The following is a 20,343-nucleotide window of genomic DNA, read 5'->3' on the forward strand; positions in this document are numbered from 1 at the left end:
TGAGCGTCTGTCGGGTAGGTATGATCCTAAAGATCACCCCTACCTCGACACTCTCGGAAAGAAATCTGTGGCCAGAAGCGCTTGCGGGAGTGACAATGAGATTTTACCAAGTAAAGGGTGGATGACAACAATCGAGAAAGAGGCAGGAAAGTTCGGAATGAATGCGAGGGAATCAATCGAAAGATGACATCCGAGGGAAAGAGAGTTCAAAATTTTGGAGAACTCGAAAGCTTTATCCATGAATCTAATCGGAAATGTGTCCAAAGCGGGGCCGACCAACCGAATCCGTCGAGCGTGCAAAAACATCGGACCAATTACGGTTGACTAGGCTGAGGATGTCGAGTCTTGGATTCGGTCTCTCTCTGTCTCTCTCTCTCTCTGATGCCTGGGACGCCGGCACAACCGCCCCCAACTTCCTCCTCATCTCGAATTTAAATTATGAACCCACAAAAAGAAAAAAAGGAACCTCCAATTTGAATTCTTTCGTATTGAGTAAATCCAATATCCAAAAGATTAATTTTGTACTGGACCGGATTAGATTTACTCTTATTTGAATGATATGCGTGGCAATTTGACAATTATGGTAGTATCCTCCCTTTTTCTCCAAATTATTTCCCATATTAAGTCATGGAAAATAGAAGGAGTATCTAAAGAATATAACTGTCAAGTTATCCCTAATGATATTTCATTTTAAGTCTTTCGTGTTAAAGCGTCCTTATCGGTTAACATTATATTGAGAAATACCATGAAATCTTTTACGCTTTATTAAAAATCTTCTGCCACCCTACAATGGCCGCCCGAGGAAGACAACCATCTCGAGGCGATCACCATTGTAGTCCTAGAATCCACAATAACCTCGACTTCGATATTCTACTACGTTTTGATCAGATAGGAGAAATTATTCATCAGATTAGCTTCATCCCTTCTTTCCCATTTTAAGCAAGAAACGTTGAAAACAAAGTCAGATTAGCAGAAAAAGAAAATGCAGCGGGCTAATCAAAATCAAACCAAATTGAAGATGAGGGGACAAGCTTTGCTTACCAAAATGAAGGGTCTTCGTCTTCGACAGATTCCAAGAACTTCCGTCAGTTGCAGACAACTGAGGGAAGCAACGAAAACCCCGTCGGATCGTCAAGGTGGGAGAGATAGGGTTGTGAGCAGATGAATTCCAACCCTGTTCACCCGCCTATCTTCCCTCCCTTCCCCTTTTTATCCTACTCTTCCCCTTCATTTTAGCCTGTCATAAAACTGTGTAATAGTATCACGTTTAAAAGCTGGCCACAACCGACAAAATAAAGAAAAAAAAAAGGCTGGCCACAAGTGTTATGAACGGCAAAATAAATATAGAAATAACTGTGTGACCTATTTCTGATTTTGTGGTCAGTATTCAACCGTGATACCGTGAGACGGTTATGTTAGAGATGCTCTGTCTAATTCGAAGATTAAGGATTTCTTCAAAGGATGAGATTAGATTTAGCCCAGTTAACTGACTTATTTTGGAAGCATCTGCCTCGAAAAGTTAAGCCTTGTCGATATCTTCAGTTAGACACCAAGGTACGAGGGTGACAGCTTGTGTCACCCTGTGCTTTTTTTTTCTTCAAGGGGACATGCAGGAGATTTTGCAGTTAAGGTCAGATAATTGGAGAAACATTGTAAGATTGATAAACTCTAATTTTTATTTTTATTTTGTCATTGAAAAACCGACAATGTCAAATCACATTAATTATATTTTTTCGTACATGACGTTATCCATCGTTCCATTGTTATGTGATTGTGATTCTCAACTGAGATTTTTCGTCCCACTCAATTTGCACCTTATCACAATAATGGCATGCCCCACATTGTGGTTTTGAGGAGGACTATGAGGTCTTTATGTTTTCGAGTCTATAATGGATCTACAAGCAACATTTTCTTTTGCCCTCAACAACGAATTTGAGATTCATTGAGCATCCAATTGATCTTTATAAACTTCTTCATTACATGCCCATCAAGTGGTTACGCAACAATCATGCAAGTCTTAATTCTAAATGCTTGAGAGTAAAATGTAAAATTACCAAACTTTGAAATTGTTGTTATAATTTTTGTGTGAAGCTTATTGATGGGCATAACTAAGGGTATGCAAAAGAACCGTGAACTGCCAAATCACTTGGACTCGGATTGAATCATATTGGAACCAACGATTCCCAAAAATGTTGGTTCGATTCTCGATTTCAATAAATTGGAACCATTGAGTATCAATTTGACTCCTAATTCTATGTATGAAACCATCCACCCGTCCACTCGAACCAAGATGGTAATATATAAATATATATTTAACTTTTAAGAAAAATTTCCACCAAAAAATTAAGAAAAAAAAAACCTCTAAAATCTCTAATTTGAAGCTCAATATCCATTAATCGAGTACTTGTTTCATCTCACTCTCATCTCATTTGAGTCCATCTCTCTATCTCCTACTCATGGTCTCCACTCTCAAGCTCAACGCCCATCGATTCACAATCTCGACTCTTAACTTTTAAAATGAATCTAATCTTGTTATTGATTTTAAACTTAAGAATATGAAAGTTCTTTATTTTTTGCTTTACTTTGGCTTGTTGGAAATTGTTGCATTGAGTGTGTGAAACTCGATGGGAACGGCTCCATGAACCCATCCAATAATTAAACTAGATTGATGGTCCGATTTTTAGGTGGTTCCTAATTATAGTTTTTCGAAATCAATTCTTAATGGGCGATTCTTGATTTAAAAGTAGGAAGTGCCCATCCAGACTATACTTACCTTTACGCACAAATATACCTTCGGTTTGAGTAGTATCCCTTCAATTGATCAGCTACTCATTTGGAATTGGTGCATCAAATCAAGTACATGGTAGGCTTTTGGAGCTATCATTATTATAAAAGAAGTCATCATTGACTTATAGATTAGATCGACTCAACTTATTTGAATCCCAAGAAGTCCATAAATAATTCAAAAGAGAGAGAGAAAAAAAAAACACATGCTTTGTCATCAATTTAATAGAAAGAATCAATATGAGTACTTGATTGAGAAGCCATCAAATGATGTCTGATAGGCTTCTGGAGCTGTAATTATCATAAGAGAGGTCATCATTAACTTCTAGTCAAAGCCCAACTCGACCAATTTTGACTCCGCAAGAACTCCACAAATAACTAAAAGGAGAAAAAGAAAAACCCCTCGTGCTCTGTCGTCAATTGGATGGAAAGAATCAATATGATTACTTCATTAAAAAACCCAAAAAAAAAAAAAAAAAAGGTGGTTTTGTCAAGAATGGGATTCGAACCCATGCCCTTTCGGACCAGTACCTGAAACTGGCGCCTTAGACCAACTCGGCCATCTTGACGACTGTGGCTAGAGCTGTTTACTAATTTTATCTATAGTATTAAAACATCATGAGCTGTCCTCTCCCCCTGTTTACTTCGGGCAAGTAGAGTTGCCGAAAGAAGCTTGAGTTTGGTCTGCATTCCGATCGATAAAACGCTTAAATCAAGGGCAAACCCTATTTTTGCCATCGTTTATTTGTTAAGTCATTCATTCATGGGGGAGAAGAAACTCACAGGTCATCATCAAGAGCTTGTTTTGCTTGTTAGACCTGCAAAGCGCCAAGTCTTGACATGAGAAATTAGTGCCGTTTCTTGTCCAAGCACTCGAAAACGTATTTTAAGACCTTTTCCAGACAAACTCCCTTGATTGGAATTGCCAAACACGAGTGATAAAAAGAAATTTTTTCAAAATTTGCTCATATGGTAAGCTTGTGTCTTTCTCATTTTGAATGCTTGCATTTGCACATTCTCTCGAAAAGGACCGCCTCGAGGAGCATAGACTTTTACACCATTGACAATTACATCATGTCTGTAGGATTGGAGTACTAACACGCTCAATGTAGAATAGTAATATGCTTCCCATGGCTAAAATAACACAATGGGAATTCTCCACGTCATTCGGTACCTTCATCAGTCTCTTGATATATCATCAGTAAATCAATCTTCCATAGCTATTATTATTTGAATGGATCAATACACATTTAGATAATTGGTAAATCATTGGTAAATCAATCGTGTCTGTAGGATTGGAGTACCAACACGTTTGATGTAGAATAGTAGTATGCTTCCCGTTGCGAAAATAACACAATGGGAATTCTCCACGTCATTTAGTACCTTCGTCATTCTCTCGATATGTCATTGGTAAATCAATCTTCCATAGCTATTATTATTTGAATGGATCAATACACATTTAGATAATTTGCCAAGTAGGAGACACCGTTGAGAGTTAAAGGATCTCACTCCTTAAAAAGAGAAACCGAAAAAAGCCCATCAAAAGTTGGGCCCACAAGGCCCATTGAATCACACCATGGGCCAGAGCCCATTTCAAGCCCATTTTCTCTCTTCCTCCCGTCGTCTCCCGCTTCATCTTCGTCTTCCTCTCTCTCTCTCTCTCTCTCTCTCTGCGCGAATCCAAGTCCTACCCGTGACATTGCAGAGAAATTCATCGAAATTTCTCTGCAAGTGACCGGCTTTTCGATTGCGGCGGATTCCGCTGCTGCATTTCCGATTCGGGTCGTCGTCGATCTTCGGGAAGAATCCAATTTCCGCCGGCGATTTGATGAAATGCTCGGGCAGAACGCAATGCCGGGTGCCGGAAGCTGAAATCCGTGAGTTTTGCGCTTCAATTTGTGGTTTTTGCGTCGTTATTTCGATGCAGAGAACTTATCCATCGGGTGTTGGGGCTTAGTTTTGGTTCGTCGGATGGATCGTTGCGTATTCAACTCGCGAATTGTGGATTCTCTTTGATGAAAGTTCGAGCCTTTGGCGTTTTCGAACTGCGTGTCGATTTCGGGCCGGTAAGAGGTACGGAAAAAGGAGGAATTTCGCTTCTGTTTGTAAGTCAATGTTACTGTGGGTTAGAGTTGACCTTCCCCATGCTTGGTTTTCGGCAAGGTTGGTTTGAGTTGGGTATGATGTTAGAACAAAGGCTCTTTAATGCCGAGATCATCCGCAAGAAAGCGCAGAATAGCAATGCGGTATCAATAGCTAAGGGATGGGGTGGAATGGAGGGTTGATAGACAATGATGGCATTGCTTATTGAATTGTATATAGAATAGATTATGGCCTTTGACGTGCGCGTTGAAAAGGTCTGGAAGGAAACAAAACTACTGGGTGAGGACCCATTTCGCATTAACGACAATTTTCAACTTGTTCGGCTGGGTTGAGGGTAAGGCAGTTAGGGCTAGAGTTAAATATCTGTTGGTTGCAGATACATAGAGGATGGTGGTCACAATATCAGGGTGCCTAACTTTGAAAGAGTGATGAGGGTTCGACTGTTTTTGTTGTAGTTTATGTAATACAGTACTAATGTGAGCTTACCAATACAGTACTAATGTGAGCTTGCCAGTCATTTTTTATGCTATATCATTCATCTTGCTGCTTAGACTAGGAAAAATTAAGACAGAACCTGGTAAATGAATTGCTGTCATGGAGAACACATGGTAGGGCTAGTGACCAGTATAACTCTTGTCGCATTCAGATTATCAAAGAAACTGGTTTGGCAAAATACAACTTGTAGTTCTACAAGGAACATCATCTTGGCATTAAAGCATGCCTGGTAAAATGTGGAACCGTAATTCGGTTTACCAATCAGATGTTCTCTGGTAACGTCTTTCTGTCATTCTCTGTACCATTGATGGATTGAAGTGGGTGTAGTGTATCCTGGGCCGTAATCTTATAGTTTTTTTTTTTCACAACAAACAAAAGGGTTCTAATTAAAGGATGCAGCTTTACAGCTTTATGCTTGCTTCTACCGACCTTCCCTTTGGAAGCTGAGGCTGGAGAAGAACTTGCCAGAGAAAGGAAATATTTGAATTTTTTCAAAGTTCTTCTTCACTGCATGAAGTCATTGAAGATTCTTTGCTTCATGTCTTGTCCTTCTATGTTCCTGCCCTGCCTACTAAGTTTACTTTACACTTGCCTTTAATCAGTTGGGCTCTGACTCTTTTATCGACTCACCTTGTGACTGATAATATTGTGTTTTATCTGGTGACATTAGTATCAAGTGAGATTTGCAGCCTTGGAAGTGTATACTCCATCAATATGGCACTCTAGAACCTAAGAACGTGGCAGTTGGAAGATGGCTTTGAATTCTGAGGACGGACAAGCTGAGGATTATTTATTCAAGATAGTTTTAATTGGCGATTCAGCGGTTGGGAAGTCAAATTTGCTTGCAAGATTTGCCAGAGATGAGTTTTACCCTAATTCGAAGTCCACAATCGGAGTGGAATTCCAAACACAAAAATTAAATATCGATGGCAAGGAGATTAAGGCACAAATCTGGGATACAGCAGGTCAGGAGCGGTTCAGGGCTGTCACCTCTGCATACTACAGAGGCGCAGTTGGAGCGCTGCTTGTCTACGATATTAGTAGGCGCCAGACATTTGATAGCGTCGGTAGATGGCTTAATGAACTTCACAGTAAGTTCCTTTTTTCTCCCTTTACCTTGGCATCTTGCTCTTCTTGCTTCTCTTCCTTGCCCATTGGCGTGTTGATTTGATTTTGAAGTAATTACTTGTATCCTCACAAAACCAGTGGATTTAAGAACTTAATAGTCTTTAGTCCTTGCTGAAAGTTTGCTGAAAGTTTCCTGCATCGCCCTGTCCCCGAGGTGTCGGCAAACAGGTCTTATAGTCACTATTCACTACCTTCAAATCATTTTTTAAAATTTGGAGGCATGGAACCGATTTAGTGACAATGAACATAAACTACAACAAGTTGATGGACGTTAATAAATGACGGCAGTTCCTACCTATGCCTGGTTTTGAAGTTATCTTATGTTTAGGCAGATGAAAACGATTTTTCCTGGATCTTTAAGCAAAAACAATGAGCTAAGCATTGATGTCTAGCATTTCTATGAACAGCTTATTCCGATATGAACGTGATAACAGTTCTGGTTGGCAACAAGTCGGATCTAAAGGATGCGAGGGAGGTGAGCGCTGCCGAAGGCAAGACATTGGCGGAGGCACAGGGCTTGTTTTTCATGGAGACATCGGCCCTCGATTCCTCGAACGTGGCTGCTGCATTCCGAACCGTGGTTAAAGAAATATACGGGGTACTGAAACGGAAAGTGGTGCAGTCCCAGGAACTCAATAAGCAAGACCTGGCATGGTTAGGGAACGGGAAGACCGTTGTCCTAGAAGGAAAGGGCAAGAGCACAGAAGCCACGGCCCCTCAGAAATCTTGGTGTTGCGGGACATGAATGAACCATAACATTAACATAGGAGGTTGGGAAACAGTCGTTCCCATCTTTGCGGTGCCTGTTCTCAGGGATTTATTTGCGAGTCGAGCTCCTGGTATTTCCTTCTCCTCCAGGTATCAAATTCTTGAAAGAAACACGTTCATTAAATTACTGACCTCTTCTTCTGCATTTTTTTGGGAAATTGCCTCTGGAATAGAGAATGTATAGGGCATGAATCCTTTCCAAGAATCTATAAAATTTGATGGAGAAACTGATGTATGTAAACTCCCTCTCCACCTTGTTTTTTCCCCCTTCAGGTGCAGCATGTATCTAATTTTACACTTTTTATTTCCTTTCCCGATCTATTCTATCATATAACTTTAAAGAAATTAGTCTGATTCTAAATACGCCAAAGCTGTTGCATAGGTTGCTTCCCGATGTGGCACCCTGACAGAAGCCAAAGAAAGAGACTATTTTTATAATTATTATTATACTGTTATTATCATTATTATTTATTTGATTTTCTGGGGGTTCTTGTGGTCCAAAGCGGCTGTCAATTATATCTTTTCTGATGGGGACTTGAATGTGGAGGACATTCTGGATGGGGACTGGCCGAAAGCTACATGGAATTGGCACTTCCCCTTCCTTTCTTCTTTTTCAATTCGATTGGTGACAACGTGGTCCCTCATGGGGCCCCAATCAGAAAAAGCTTTTGTACTTGCTTGCCCCATGTTGCCCATACCTTTTTCTTTTTCTTTACATTGATGGATTGGACTGGCCAATCTTTTTCTTCTTTTTTTCTATTTGCTCTATTAGATTGGGCAATAAATGAAAAGTCATGTTGAGAATTTAGTATTTGCTAAAATGGTCAAGCCATCTTTTTTTAATGCAACAAATATGGGGTCAAACTTTTGTTTTTGCTATTTGAAAAAAGTTACTACCATCTTTGGAAATTGATTTTTTTTTCTGATTTCAAGCTGCCTTATCATATGGGGAAAAGTTATTCATGTTTCTTTTTCCGATGGAATTGATATCGGACTTTTTTTAGCTCTACTAATGGTTAAAAAAATATATATATGTAATGACTTGTTTCGTGTTTATTGGAAAAAGACACGCGACGATGATTGATGTAGCATTTGAGATTACTTTAAGTAAAAGCTAATGTGATTTGATCGCATATTTTACCATATTCAAATGAAAGATTCCTAGAGGGGAATTACTTCCTTTATTATATTGTAATTTTTTTTAATTGAAAAAAAGTACTGACCACGTGGTAATTTTTCATTGATCAAAGCAAATCTCAATAGGATACAAGAAGAAATCTTTTTACATGGTTTATTTACTGTATTGCGGAAGTGACCTCTCTAATCAACTCTTGGTAACTTTTCTAGATCTATGGTAATTTACCATAAAGCTTAGTTAGAAGCTTCAAAAGACTGTTTGTAGGCTTGTAAATGAATGATTTTATCAACTTGTTTAGTAATTAAACAAAAACATATTAATTTTTTTTACACACCAAATGCATGATGATATGCAAAATCAATACTTTAAAAATTGAGTATTTCTTCATTAGCCATGTCTAATAAGTTCCTCGAAAACACTCATTCCCAAACCCTGTAAACAAAAGGCAAGTTTGAAGCTAAGTTTTCACACTATTAGTAAGTTCATATCACGAATTTAAATTCTTCTCTATAAGTCATGAGTGAATCTTCCACATTTTTTTTTAAAAATTTCCCCAAGCCACAAAATAACTCACAATCGTATACCAACTAATATCTTTTCAAAGGATCATAGTAAGTAAATTTAAAAGATTTTCTCTTCTTTTTTGGCAACTTTCGAAACTAAAAGTAAATTTAAAGTTCATCAATTAGTACTTAAGATTCCCACGTTCTTAATAACTTTTCAACTCAATGGGTAAATTGCAATATACTAGAATAACTTTATTCTTATCTTTCCCTATTCATAGCAATAATAATGAGTATATTTATAGCAAGATCGGTAACTTTTTGAATGCGGATATTAATTTTCAATAATTCCTTTGATGTTTAGTATCAGCAAATGTTGTAAATAATAAATCGGTTTCTAGTATATCTTTCAGCAAACGTTGCTCATTTTTTTTATTTTTATCGAAACTTCCCTTGAAATCGGGATAATACAATTTCCAGTTAAATTCGTAATTTTCCCAATCGTACGATTCTCCTCCCTTTCCCTTTTTTTCTAAACCAACGGCCCGGATGATCCGAGCACGACAATCCGTGCAAGCGTGGTGGGAAAAGGAAATCGGTGGACGGCGCCGTCCCACGTGGAGCTTCCGTGGCCCTGTCTTCTGTCGGAGTGGGGACCACACGCGCGACAGACAAACCTCCGACCTCAACGACAATTTTTTTTTCCATAAAAGGCAAGCGGGAATGACACGTGGCCCCCGCCCACGTGTGCGCCCGCGTGTAATTTTAGGAAAACCTGTTTTCCGAAGGTGATTCTCTGGATAAGAGTCAAATCCAGCCAATCCGTGGACGCCACGTCTGATGGCCGAAGGCCGTATATGTTTCACGTGCAAATTTTTCCACGCACATCCCCTGAAAAACGCGTCACGCAATGTTGTGGAGACTCGATTATCTAAAGCGAATTTGTATTTGGACTCGAGCTCTATATGAACCGACTCATCCATCGGGATAGCTAATTGTGTAGGTTCCACATAATCAATAGTGTATCGATGTATTTGATTTCAATGTCGATTAAGTGCTCGAGGTTTGGCAAATGATAAATAATTTTGAAAGTAAACTTCAGTGCCTAATTTTTAGTTTTACTATCACATCTTTGAATAGTCAAAAAGAAGAGTAAAGTCATTTATCAATACATCGTCCTTGCATTAGTTATATACAAAGTTTATGATTGTATCATTTTCCCCATTGAGAGAAGTCTCGTATTTGGAAATTAGTGTGGTATGGAGCAATTAAAATATCTTAATTTACTCATAATTTATTGGCATAAACTTTTGAGTGGAGTTGAGTTAATAGTTCGGACTTTGACTCCTAATGCAATTTTCCCAATCGAGCTTTTATTTTTTCCACCGATTGATAGGCCCTCAATTTGCTCCGATATTTGGTGAATATCTCAACATTAAGTGGTTTCACGAAAAATAAATGGCTTGGAAAATGTTTTCGTAAAAATGATCATTTATATTGTTTGTATAATTAGTCAATAGGAAATATTTTTATAATCGACGACCATTTATATCTAGATATTTTCATGGATGACGAAAACATTTTTTGTTCATTCATTTTTTATAAGAGATTCAAATCATCATTTTAAAGAAAATGTTTTTTAAACTATTCATTTTCCACAAAACAAATGAAGTCTCAAAGAAAAATTCCAGTGCTTTTTAGGCGGTGAGCATTGTGGCATAATAACGTGATCTCAATGGTAGTCTTTGTGGTTTAGTCCTTAGAAGATCAGGGATGAAGGTAGACATTGGAGATTCAAATTGAAATAAGTTGATGTAGAAGGATACTTTAATTAAAAGAAAACATGGAGAGTATTGAAATGCATATGCAAGTTATGTTAGAGAATTCCATATCAGAGAATTGATATCGCGTGAAGCAATTAATATATCCAAATTTATCCATAATTTATTAACTTAAAATTTTTGAGTGAAAATAAATCAACCTTGAGAGTGATCTTCCCATGCAAAGATATCAGGCTCTGTTGTGCACTCCCAACATTCCCAAAAACCTTTGGTTAAGCAATGCTACTGAGTACAAAGTAATCTTAGATGAAAGCTAATAATTCTTATATATGTGCACAAGTTATCATCCGATTTGTAGATTGGTTTGAGGCTAACAAACAAGAGTTGAACCAGTCCAAATTTTTTTTTTATCCGGGAAGCAAGTCGATCCCTATGTGAACCAATTTAGAATTGGCTAGTTCAGTTCGGTTCCCGATTACCCACCCTATAAAGAACCAATTCAAGAACTTTTTCTTTATTAGAATAAGTGGAAAATCTAGAAGAGTGGGAAACAACCAAATGTCTTGTAGCCCAACCAGCTGTAATTAAGAAGAAAACAAGGCACAAAGTCAACAGGTAGGATCAGGTTTCATCAATCAGTTCCAACCCTAGTAAGATCCCTCCAACAATATGATCAACCAACAAATCTGCTCGGCAGTCATGCAAGCCAAGTAGCAGCATGACTTAGTATTCAAGAGTCACATACCATGACAAGAGATGAAAACCTGGGCCCATCAGAAAAATTTATTTATATTAGTTGTCTTATGGCAGAATGTGATCAGAATTCAGTAATCATCTCTTGGGATTTCACAAGAGTATTCCATATCAAACTAATAACTTGAGCATAACTCTCAGTGTACATTTTTCTGAAACAAAAGCCTCAGGGAGGGTATTAACCACAAGAAGCAGTATGGTTGCTGAATAATACAGTGAAGAAAGAAAAAATGTAAAGAACACTTGGAAGAAAAGAGGAAAAAATGTGAACAGAAAAAGTGTCAGCCTTCTTATGTATTGCCGGATCACCAGAAAAGCATGATACAAATTTCTGGAAACACCCTACCAATGGTTTTTCACTGCAATCAAACTCCACGAAGCAAAACCTATGTGAAAAATTTCAAAGCCTGAACCTTGCACAAGATTCCCACTATATCTGGTCGATTTACAGGCTTTCGTAGATGGGCAAACCAATCATCTGTAGACGTACTTTGAACTCACAGAAACAACTTGATGTGGAAATTACACAAACACAGAATACTCCAAGTGCTTCGAAAGATACAATTTGCCTACCGTAACTTTCTGACGTCTATATAATGTACTAGGTAACAATTCCTGTAAAAACAAAGAAAGAAGTGTCAATAACAATATTTAAATATTTTGATATCAACTTTTCTCTTAAATATGAATGCAGCTGACAGTATAACATCGGAAAAGGAGACTTATTAGTTTTTTTGTGAACGTTTCAAGGGCACAAAAGCTTTAGACGATAAATCAAATCCTCTCACTTGTTGCAGTGAGTCGAATTTTGACTTTGCAAAGAGAATAAAGATGAGCCAAATTTAAGAGGAAGAAGTCAGTGATCCCATTCTTTCAATCCTTGAGCTGCCACCAAAATATGAGCAGGAATGCCAATGATCGTCGAGGCACAGAATGGGGAGAGAAGGATCAATTCATTGTACCACCAGACATGCTAACAAAGTATTGAATGGAAAATTTTGTTTTACCAAAGGTTTAAAAACCACAAGAAACCTACTGCCAATGTTCTGCAACAATCTGTATTAGGCATGAGAAATTATTCTTCTTTTCTATTTGAGGGTAGTGGAATGACTGTTATTTTGTCATGGGAAGAATATGCTTCTCAATATATGATCAATGTACTCAAATAGATCAATGCTTACCAATTTCTGAGCAGAAATGCTAATCAGTGAAACATAATCAAAGATGACTATCCCAGATCAAACACTCACAACATGAATGATGGCCATCGAATCTTTAACTGCTATGATGGCCTTTCTCATGCAAGACGTATCGATCGGCTAGAAATGAATCCATCAACTTGAATTTATTTTGCAGGCATGATGTGGAATGCCGGTTTACTGGCTATGGGGCAACTTTTCCTATCCCAGGTAAAAAAAAGCGAAAGTAGAGAACCTACAGTCTTCTAAAAGCTGCAACATATTCCTTATATCAACCTTGTTCTTGCTATATCATTGCTTATACTACCAATGATCCTGACAAAGGATGCAATTAAGGAAGAAGGGAAGAAGTATAACTAGCTTATGCAATGTCAACAATTAAGAGTATGTATCATCAAAAATCGCACCTCTAGTCGATTGTCTATTAGTAACCCCATAACCAACATAACCAGCAGAGCTTTTGGTCATAACATCTGATGTTGCATTTCCAAGTCCATAGCTAAATGGTCCAGATGTTTCTGGTTCTGGAGGTGGTGATTGCCAAGTGAGATCTCCATAAAGTGAACTACTTCCATAAAGATCTGGAGTGCCAGTGCGGCCAACACTTGTTGCAGGATATGACAAAGCTTGTCCAGCTCCAACCACTCCGCTGTTTCTTCCATATCCTCCAGCTCCTGAAATATAACTACCATCCATACTGCCAAGGCTATAGTTTTCTCCACTTAAGGTAGAACCATTTCTTCTAACTTGTGTGGAATTGGAACCCCAAATTGTTCCTGCATTATTATAAGAGCCCAATCCCGCATTTTCACTTCCAGATCCCATAAGATTGTTGGTAGTTGCATTGCTTGAAGAATAACTGAGACTGCTGTTGCCCCATAAACTCCCCCCTGCAGGGCTCAAGATGGAACCACTTGCTCCATGGTTCCCAGAGTTGTACCTGCTTGTCCCATTGTAGAAAGAATTATACATCTTCCCATAACCGAGGTTCGAAAGTATGTTTGCATTTGCCCCAAAGCTTGGGTTAAAACCTGGCTCGTTATTCAATCCCTTTGGATAAGGAGGAGTGAAAGGAGGAACTCCACCCAGACCAGTTGTCACTGGACTAAGTCTCCCATCCATTCTGGCTCCAAAATCTCCAACAGAGTTTGGACCATATCCCTGAGCATAACCATTGAAGCCACTGACCCTACTCATACTATGGTTATAGTTCCCTATTGGGCTTCGACTTGGCCCAGGAGATAATTCTTTCGGGACTGCTCGCTTTACCTCCACCATTTTACCTTTCAGTTCATGGAATGTCTTGTACAGGACTCTATCCACAGCGTCTTCTGAATCATAAGTAATAAATCCAAATCCTCTGGGCCTCTGGGTGTTGTGGTCATACATCACCACAACATCAGTTATTATCCCGAACTGATCAAAGTATTTCTTAAAGTCACTCTCTGTGATTGTTGACGGCAAACCTCCAACGAAAATTTTCTTTGTCCGGGTAGGACCAGGTGAGCTGATGCTTCTATTGTTTCTGATGAGAATGTTGTGATCATCCCTTGGGACAGCCTTTTTTGCCTCAACCTGATCACATTAAAGCACCTAATCAACAAGAATTCGACGCTTTTCATATTATTCAACACTCAACTATTAAATTGTCCTCTGAAATAAAATTATGACCTCCAAACTCTAAATTGAGTATCTTCAACAATATATTAGTCATACACCTTCACCATTCCTCAATGGTTAATGGCATTTGAGCCCCTTGATATTTGAGCTATACTAAGATTTAGATGGCTCACACTGAATCAAAAGAAAAAATAGTCAACTATTTGTCTCATCTATATCTTTTCACTTGTTTGTAGCAATAAAGTTAAATGAATTTAAAAAGGAAAGGACCAATGTAAAGGCAATAATCATGAAACAGCTGCTGATCACAATGCAGAAATAATTGAGATCCTTCTAATGCATAACAAATTGCCATACATTCTCCTCTGCACATGCACACTAGTTGCTATCACATTTGCACTCTTGTTTATTTTCACCAATCCGCAAAAGATGCATGCTTAGTAGAAAATGGCTAAATTACAATCTGCTTTAGTAAGTTCTTTATTTGCCAACACCAATCTCAGGTGCATCCCTTTGGAATGTTCACGCTGAACATGGAAATTAGCTGAAATCCGACATATAGCAATGAGAACTCACCCACCGATGGAATAGAATTTTGGTGCTGTTATCTTAAAAAGATTTATACTGGGCACATAGATGCACATATGAAACCCTTTTAGCAAATATCATATTATAATGCATCTGACATAAGCAGCGTTGCATTTGTGAAAGGATAAACATCTCATACATTTCACCTGTTCAGTGTTCACAGGTATAGTATGGATAAACTAAATGCACTTCTGCTGAAAATGCAATTTTCAGCAAGGAGAAAAAAAAAACCAAGCGTGTTAGAAAGAACGAAACTTACAGTTCTACCGTCAATCACATGCTTTTCCATAACAACTCTTTCCGCCACAGCAGGATCGGCGAAGACGACGAAACCGAAACCACGGGCCCGCCCAGTAGCTCGGTCTCTCATAATCACAGCTTCTACTACTTCACCGAAGTTTTGGAAATAATCCCTCAGGCGGTCCTCATTCGTGTCCCACGAAATCCCACCGACGAACAGCTTCCCGTGATCCATTTCCATCCTGCAAAAAATCCCATTTCACCACAAACCGCATCGATCAATCCGCTATCCAATCTAAAACCTACCCACCCACTTACTAATCTCAACCATCTAACCGATCGAAAAGCGAGAACAACACTCGAGGCAATCTCCATTCCTTCCCTCGATAAAACAGTAAGGCACAGCATCAATAAAAGACTCCAATTTCCCGGATTCCCAACCTACCCAAGTCCCCGAATTCGACCCCGAACAGACAATTCAAATCGGGCCCGACAAATCGTAATGCGGATTGCACGGGGACAAGGCTCACCTTCCCTCAGAGCTTCTACCAACAGGACCCGGAAATGCTTCTGGTTTCGGATGATGAACACGGCCTCACGTCCTATGGAAAAAATTTCAATCCCGGATCATCGGATCGTTCGCCGATCGATTGCCGATCTGGAACAACCCGGAATTCCCGAATCCCCACGTCGGAAAGAATCGGAATTCAGCACGGAATCAGCTCAAACATTCAAGAAACGGCCAAAAAAACCAAGAAAATCTCAGTCCTCGCCCAGCTAATCAACGGCGAAAGTTGGGGCGAAAACGGATACGGGCGAGATGGGTTTTCTCTCCTCCGCGAGATGGAATCGAGATCGAATTGAATCGGAGGAGGGATCACGAGAAATGGGAAGATCTGAGAAGAGGAGGAATGATAAAGAAAAGAGAGGGCGAGAGGCCCTCTTTTTCTCTCTTTTTTCCTTTTTTTTTTTTTTTTCCTCTCCTTCTTTTTGTGTTTGGGGGAGCAGCGGCTTTTTGGATTCAATTTATACCAGCCCAAGATTAATGAAATTAATTTATTTTAATTAGATTATGTTTTTTTTTTTTCTGTATAATGTTTGAGTCGTTTAATTCTTTTTCTCTTCTTGAATCCAAATGGGGGAGAGAGAGGAAGGAGGTCTGTAAGAGAGCAATGGATTTTGCCAATTTTTGGGAAAATAATATATATGTATAATACCAAAAATATAATGTTGAAAGGGACCCGGGGGGGTAGGCAGAGGGGTAGAGTTGCCATTGCTGTCCTGTTGTGTGAGAAAGTTACAAGAAGAGAGAATGAGGGAGATGCTGACGTCATAATTTTTTAGAATCTCTTTTTTATATAGTGGGGAAAAGGAATAATGATGCCGCTTTTGTGATAAGTACAAAATTAATATAAAAGTCACCTCGGTTATGCCAGGGCAATTTCAATCAACTTGCAAGTGGTGCAGTGAGTTGACGACGGACCAGATTAGATATTTTTCTTAGAGATAAAAAGAATAAATGGATGAAATCAATTGATGTGCGAACATTACACCGTAATGATCGGGTTGAAATGCATTTATCTTTTTTGAGCCGTAAATTTAAATAGTTAATTATGAATATGTACTTGGAGAATGTTGTTGAGCAATCGGCTTGATCAAATTTGTTCATTTCAATTATGCTCTAATGGGTTTTCATCTTCTTGTTTTTTTTTTTTTTTTTTTTACAAGTTTGGACACGACTCTTTTTCTTCCATCTTGGCATTTAGACTACTGGTTGTTTTATGATTAATTTGTTACTAGGGAGAGAAAGGTGAAATATAATTAACAGGTTATTACAAGTTGGTGAAACAAGATGCAAAGTGAATTCGAGGGATCAAAATCATGTACACTTATTCCCACCAAAGAACTATTCTTGGTTAAAATTGACTTCTCTACAAGAAAAGGGTGGTTGCCAACTCATTATTCTTCAAAGGTTAAACTAATTTTAAATGTGGCTTGCCACCACCTAAAAGGGATTCCTTTGCAATTATTTATCCTTTATGTAATATAATATATCGACAGTCACAGGGTCATTACCCAATTAAAAGAAAAATTGGATGATTATCCAAACAAATAATGCACCATCCAAACAAATAATGCAACCCCATCTTCCACTCCTCGCTCCTTCTCCCTCCCTCCCTTGAGATCCACTTAACAGGAAATTTCAGCATAATTATTTATTTTCAAGTAGAATAAAGTGATTTAATTTCTCAAATAAATTATAGATACATAAATATATAACGGTACCGCAACTTCCTAGTACGTTTGACGATGCATCATGGGTGATTACTTCCTTTAGAGGCAAAGGACGTAACATTTGTTTGCATTATGACTTGCTTTATTAGCAAGTCAATCCAAAATTAGTGGTGTAATCCAGAATGTTTGCAGTTTGATTGCAAGGTCTAGAATTAGCACGATTAGATGGAAAAAGACCAGAAATTGATCTAATCATCTCCTTAATCCTTTTGGCTTCTTTATTTTAAATTTTCTTTTTCCTTCCATGTGAATTTTGGAATATAAAAATAGGAGAATAAAGTGGGAGATGTGTGAAAGACAGAGGGGATTGCTTGTGACATGCCATCAAAGATTACATGATCTGAGACACAAGCCACATGCACGACGTTAGGGGCTGGACATGGTCATGACTTAGTACCTTTTGATTATAGAGAGGAGAGGAATCTATTGGGGTTGCCTTTGATTAGGCATCAAACAAAGTGATCTTGTGGAAATTCTTCTCCCAACAAGTCTAGCTACTTTTTTTATCCTTTTGGCGGAAATTTTTTTCACAAGCTGGCACATTCACGGATGTAAAAAGTCAATAGGATCACCCACTTTTTTTTTTTTTTTTTTTTTTTTTTTGTGATTAGGTTTGGAGTTGATAGATGACTTAAAAAAAATGTTCTAAATAGGGCGGTTAAAGGTTTGTGCCCGGGCCAAAGTAGGGTACGTCTGGCCTAGGAATGTTTTCACTATGAAAAGAAGATTTAAAAAGAAATATTTAATATTATGAAAAATTCTAAATTGACACACATATGACAGATTCATCACAATTTATTTTTTTTATCATAAAAAAATCCTAAAACCGGTATTCATATAGTAAATTTACTCTCTATTTATTTTTCCGTCAAACTGTTGAGTTGGATGATATACAACAGTTGATGGGTATATCAATATGGAATTTTACTCTTCATTTGTTGCAAGTTTTCCAGTTTATGATTGTTTATGATATTAATATAATTTAATGTAAATTAACAAAGAGATCATACATGCTCCACTTGATGGCAGTGATGCTTTTTTGTGCTGCTGTAGATGTCTCATCCCATTCATTGAATCATATGTGGATTGATTACCCAACTCAGGCATATGTCGTTCTATCGTTTGAGTGCTGTGTAAGAACTCATCAAACTTGTTAAATATTATTTTAGAAGATAGCTGATAATCATGTCTCCCTCAGGTACTCTACTTGTAGGAAATGGTTGTGGAATTTTTCAATTTTGTTTTCGATGAAAAGTGGGCGTTGGCCGCTTTGTACCAGGTGGCAATGGAACGTCCGTTCCTTTTTTTTATGAGGAAGAAATCTTCAAATGAACTTTGCAAATCTAATTTAGATTATACACCACACAAACCTCTTTAGATGAAAGACGAATGGAATACAAGTACATCTTTAGGCGCATGTGGTGTATATAAAAATACACGCGCTACTTAAAATGAAAAATAGTACACCGATTTAATTGTAAACAAATTACACCAAAGCCACATTGCGTTAGTTCAATGACTTGAGTGCCATCGCCCTCATCATGATTCGGATGGTAAAGTGCTATAGTTGGATAATTCGTGGTGTTGGACACGTTCGGCTAGAGACAATCCTCACGAAATCCAATCTTGACCGCAATAGTCATCCGAGATTTTTTGTTCGGCACTCAAGATTCACCTAGCAATCCACCAAAATACGTGGTGGAAAACATCGGCAAATGCGAAGCGCTATTCTTCCGCTACTTCAAAGCGTCGATGTTGTCTTCCCTAATTCTTTCTATGTATTTTGGGTCGTCCATTATCAAGTATGTCAATGAGACTCGAACGTTACTTTTGTACACGAACTTCCAGTCTCTTAGGTTCGTCAACACTATACAATCTAGGTATTTTACACGAAACCAGAGTCGTCTAGCAACAAGATAACAAGGTGTAAGTTCGCTGTGTTTTTCTTGACTCGTCCTAATTGGACAGGTTTCCGATGCGAGTCAATTCCTTGAAGAGCTCCCCAGACCATTTCCGTGTCATGTTTGGCTTGGCATCTTCTCAAGTGGCCCGTCCAACTTGTGGACTTGCAAATTGGGCACGGTCTCATTGTCACCACCGGACTCGACCTCAATTCGGAAAGTCTTTCCAAGAGCCCGGAATGCTTCTCAATGAAGCCAAGCAACCAAGCCGTAGTTGCTTCGGAGGTAGTGGTACACCAAAGATAGCACCTTGACTGGGAGCTTACGGCTCTCACCCTATTTATCCGTCTTGTCTTTCTGTGTTTTCGGTCAAGCTAGAAGTTCGAATCTCTGAAAATAGCTACATATCTGTCTTATACTTTCCTTCTTTCCTCTTTCCTTCCCAAGTTCTTTGTGGGCACCTTTTAATTATTCATTTTCTCACGTTGCTACCTGTCCTTACAAAGCGATGGAATAGGCACCAATGGGCCAGCAGAGCTTGACAAAAGCCCAACTGTGCCAAGTTGGAGGTGTCCATTTTTTCTATTATAAACAAAGCAAGACGGGTCAACGGTAGAAATTAGAACGTAGAACTTAATGGGCCAGCAGAGCTTGACAAAAGGCTAACCGTGCCAAATTGGAGGTGTCTACTCTTCTTATTATAACCAAATCAAGACAACCAGGGACTAGTAAGGATGTACATGGTTCCACGGTAGAAATTAGAATTTAGAAGCTGAGAGAATTCAGTCGCTTCTAGATTCCAAAAATAAAAAAACTTATGTCAATGAGTAAGTTTCCAATTTTAGGATTGACGAAATTTGTCCATAATATTAAATGATAAGTATATAATCTAAAATGAGCTTTCGTTTTCGTGTATCTAAATATAGCTTATGATAAATACTAATTCACTCCAATCGCTTAATTAATAGAATTCCCAACAACCCTTTAGTTACTTGTGGGAAGGAAAAACATTCATTACAAACAGGGTACTCGGAAACAGCAATTTCC

The 20,343-nt window shown here is 38.4% G+C and overlaps 2 protein-coding genes and 1 non-coding gene across 6 annotated transcripts; 1 reads left to right on the plus strand and 2 right to left on the minus strand.

The window, feature by feature from the left end:
• Window positions 1-3,272: 3,272 nt before the first annotated feature.
• Window positions 3,273-3,353, minus strand: TRNAL-CAG. Its single transcript has one exon. It is a non-coding gene; the product is annotated as a tRNA-Leu (tRNA).
• A 1,083-nt stretch (window positions 3,354-4,436) lies between these two features.
• On the plus strand, window positions 4,437-7,623 carry LOC104445615 (ras-related protein RABA5a). Of its 4 annotated transcripts, none has more exons than XM_010059523.3 (4): window positions 4,437-4,661; window positions 4,742-4,857; window positions 6,053-6,473; window positions 6,918-7,623. In XM_010059523.3, the coding sequence occupies exons 3-4, from the start codon at window positions 6,134-6,136 to the stop codon at window positions 7,253-7,255; spliced, it is 678 nt and encodes a 225-aa protein (XP_010057825.2). In that variant the 5' UTR covers window positions 4,437-4,661; window positions 4,742-4,857; window positions 6,053-6,133; the 3' UTR covers window positions 7,256-7,623. The 4 variants fall into 4 exon arrangements, with proteins under 4 accessions (XP_010057825.2, XP_039168118.1, XP_010057822.2 ...); XM_039312184.1 differs by having other exon boundaries at window positions 4,742-4,850; XM_010059520.3 differs by lacking the exon at window positions 4,742-4,857.
• A 3,891-nt stretch (window positions 7,624-11,514) lies between these two features.
• On the minus strand, window positions 11,515-16,100 carry LOC104445614 (heterogeneous nuclear ribonucleoprotein 1). The gene is made up of 4 exons (XM_010059519.3): window positions 15,631-16,100; window positions 15,120-15,342; window positions 13,060-14,227; window positions 11,515-12,068 (listed from the first exon to the last, which is right to left on the minus strand). The coding sequence occupies exons 2-4, from the start codon at window positions 15,339-15,341 to the stop codon at window positions 12,055-12,057; spliced, it is 1,404 nt and encodes a 467-aa protein (XP_010057821.1). The 5' UTR covers window position 15,342; window positions 15,631-16,100; the 3' UTR covers window positions 11,515-12,054.
• Window positions 16,101-20,343: the final 4,243 nt, after the last annotated feature.

This window comes from Eucalyptus grandis, chromosome 5 (genome assembly GCF_016545825.1).
Source record: "Eucalyptus grandis isolate ANBG69807.140 chromosome 5, ASM1654582v1, whole genome shotgun sequence".
Taxonomy (NCBI): Eukaryota; Viridiplantae; Streptophyta; class Magnoliopsida; order Myrtales; family Myrtaceae; genus Eucalyptus; species Eucalyptus grandis.

What these genes read in the sequence shown, in the direction of transcription:
- LOC104445614 (XM_010059519.3), bottom strand. Translation starts at nt 15,341, where the DNA reads ATGGAAATGGATCACGGGAAGCTGTTCGTCGGTGGGATTTCGTGGGAC. An exon ending in ATGTGATTGACGGTAGAACT is followed by an intron (nt 14,228 to 15,119) that starts GTAAGTTTCGTT and finishes TAATGTGATCAG; the next exon opens with GTTGAGGCAAAAAAGGCTGT.
- LOC104445615 (XM_010059523.3), top strand. Translation starts at nt 6,134, where the DNA reads ATGGCTTTGAATTCTGAGGACGGACAAGCTGAGGATTATTTATTCAAG. An exon ending in ATGGCTTAATGAACTTCACA is followed by an intron (nt 6,474 to 6,917) that starts GTAAGTTCCTTT and finishes TTCTATGAACAG; the next exon opens with CTTATTCCGATATGAACGTG.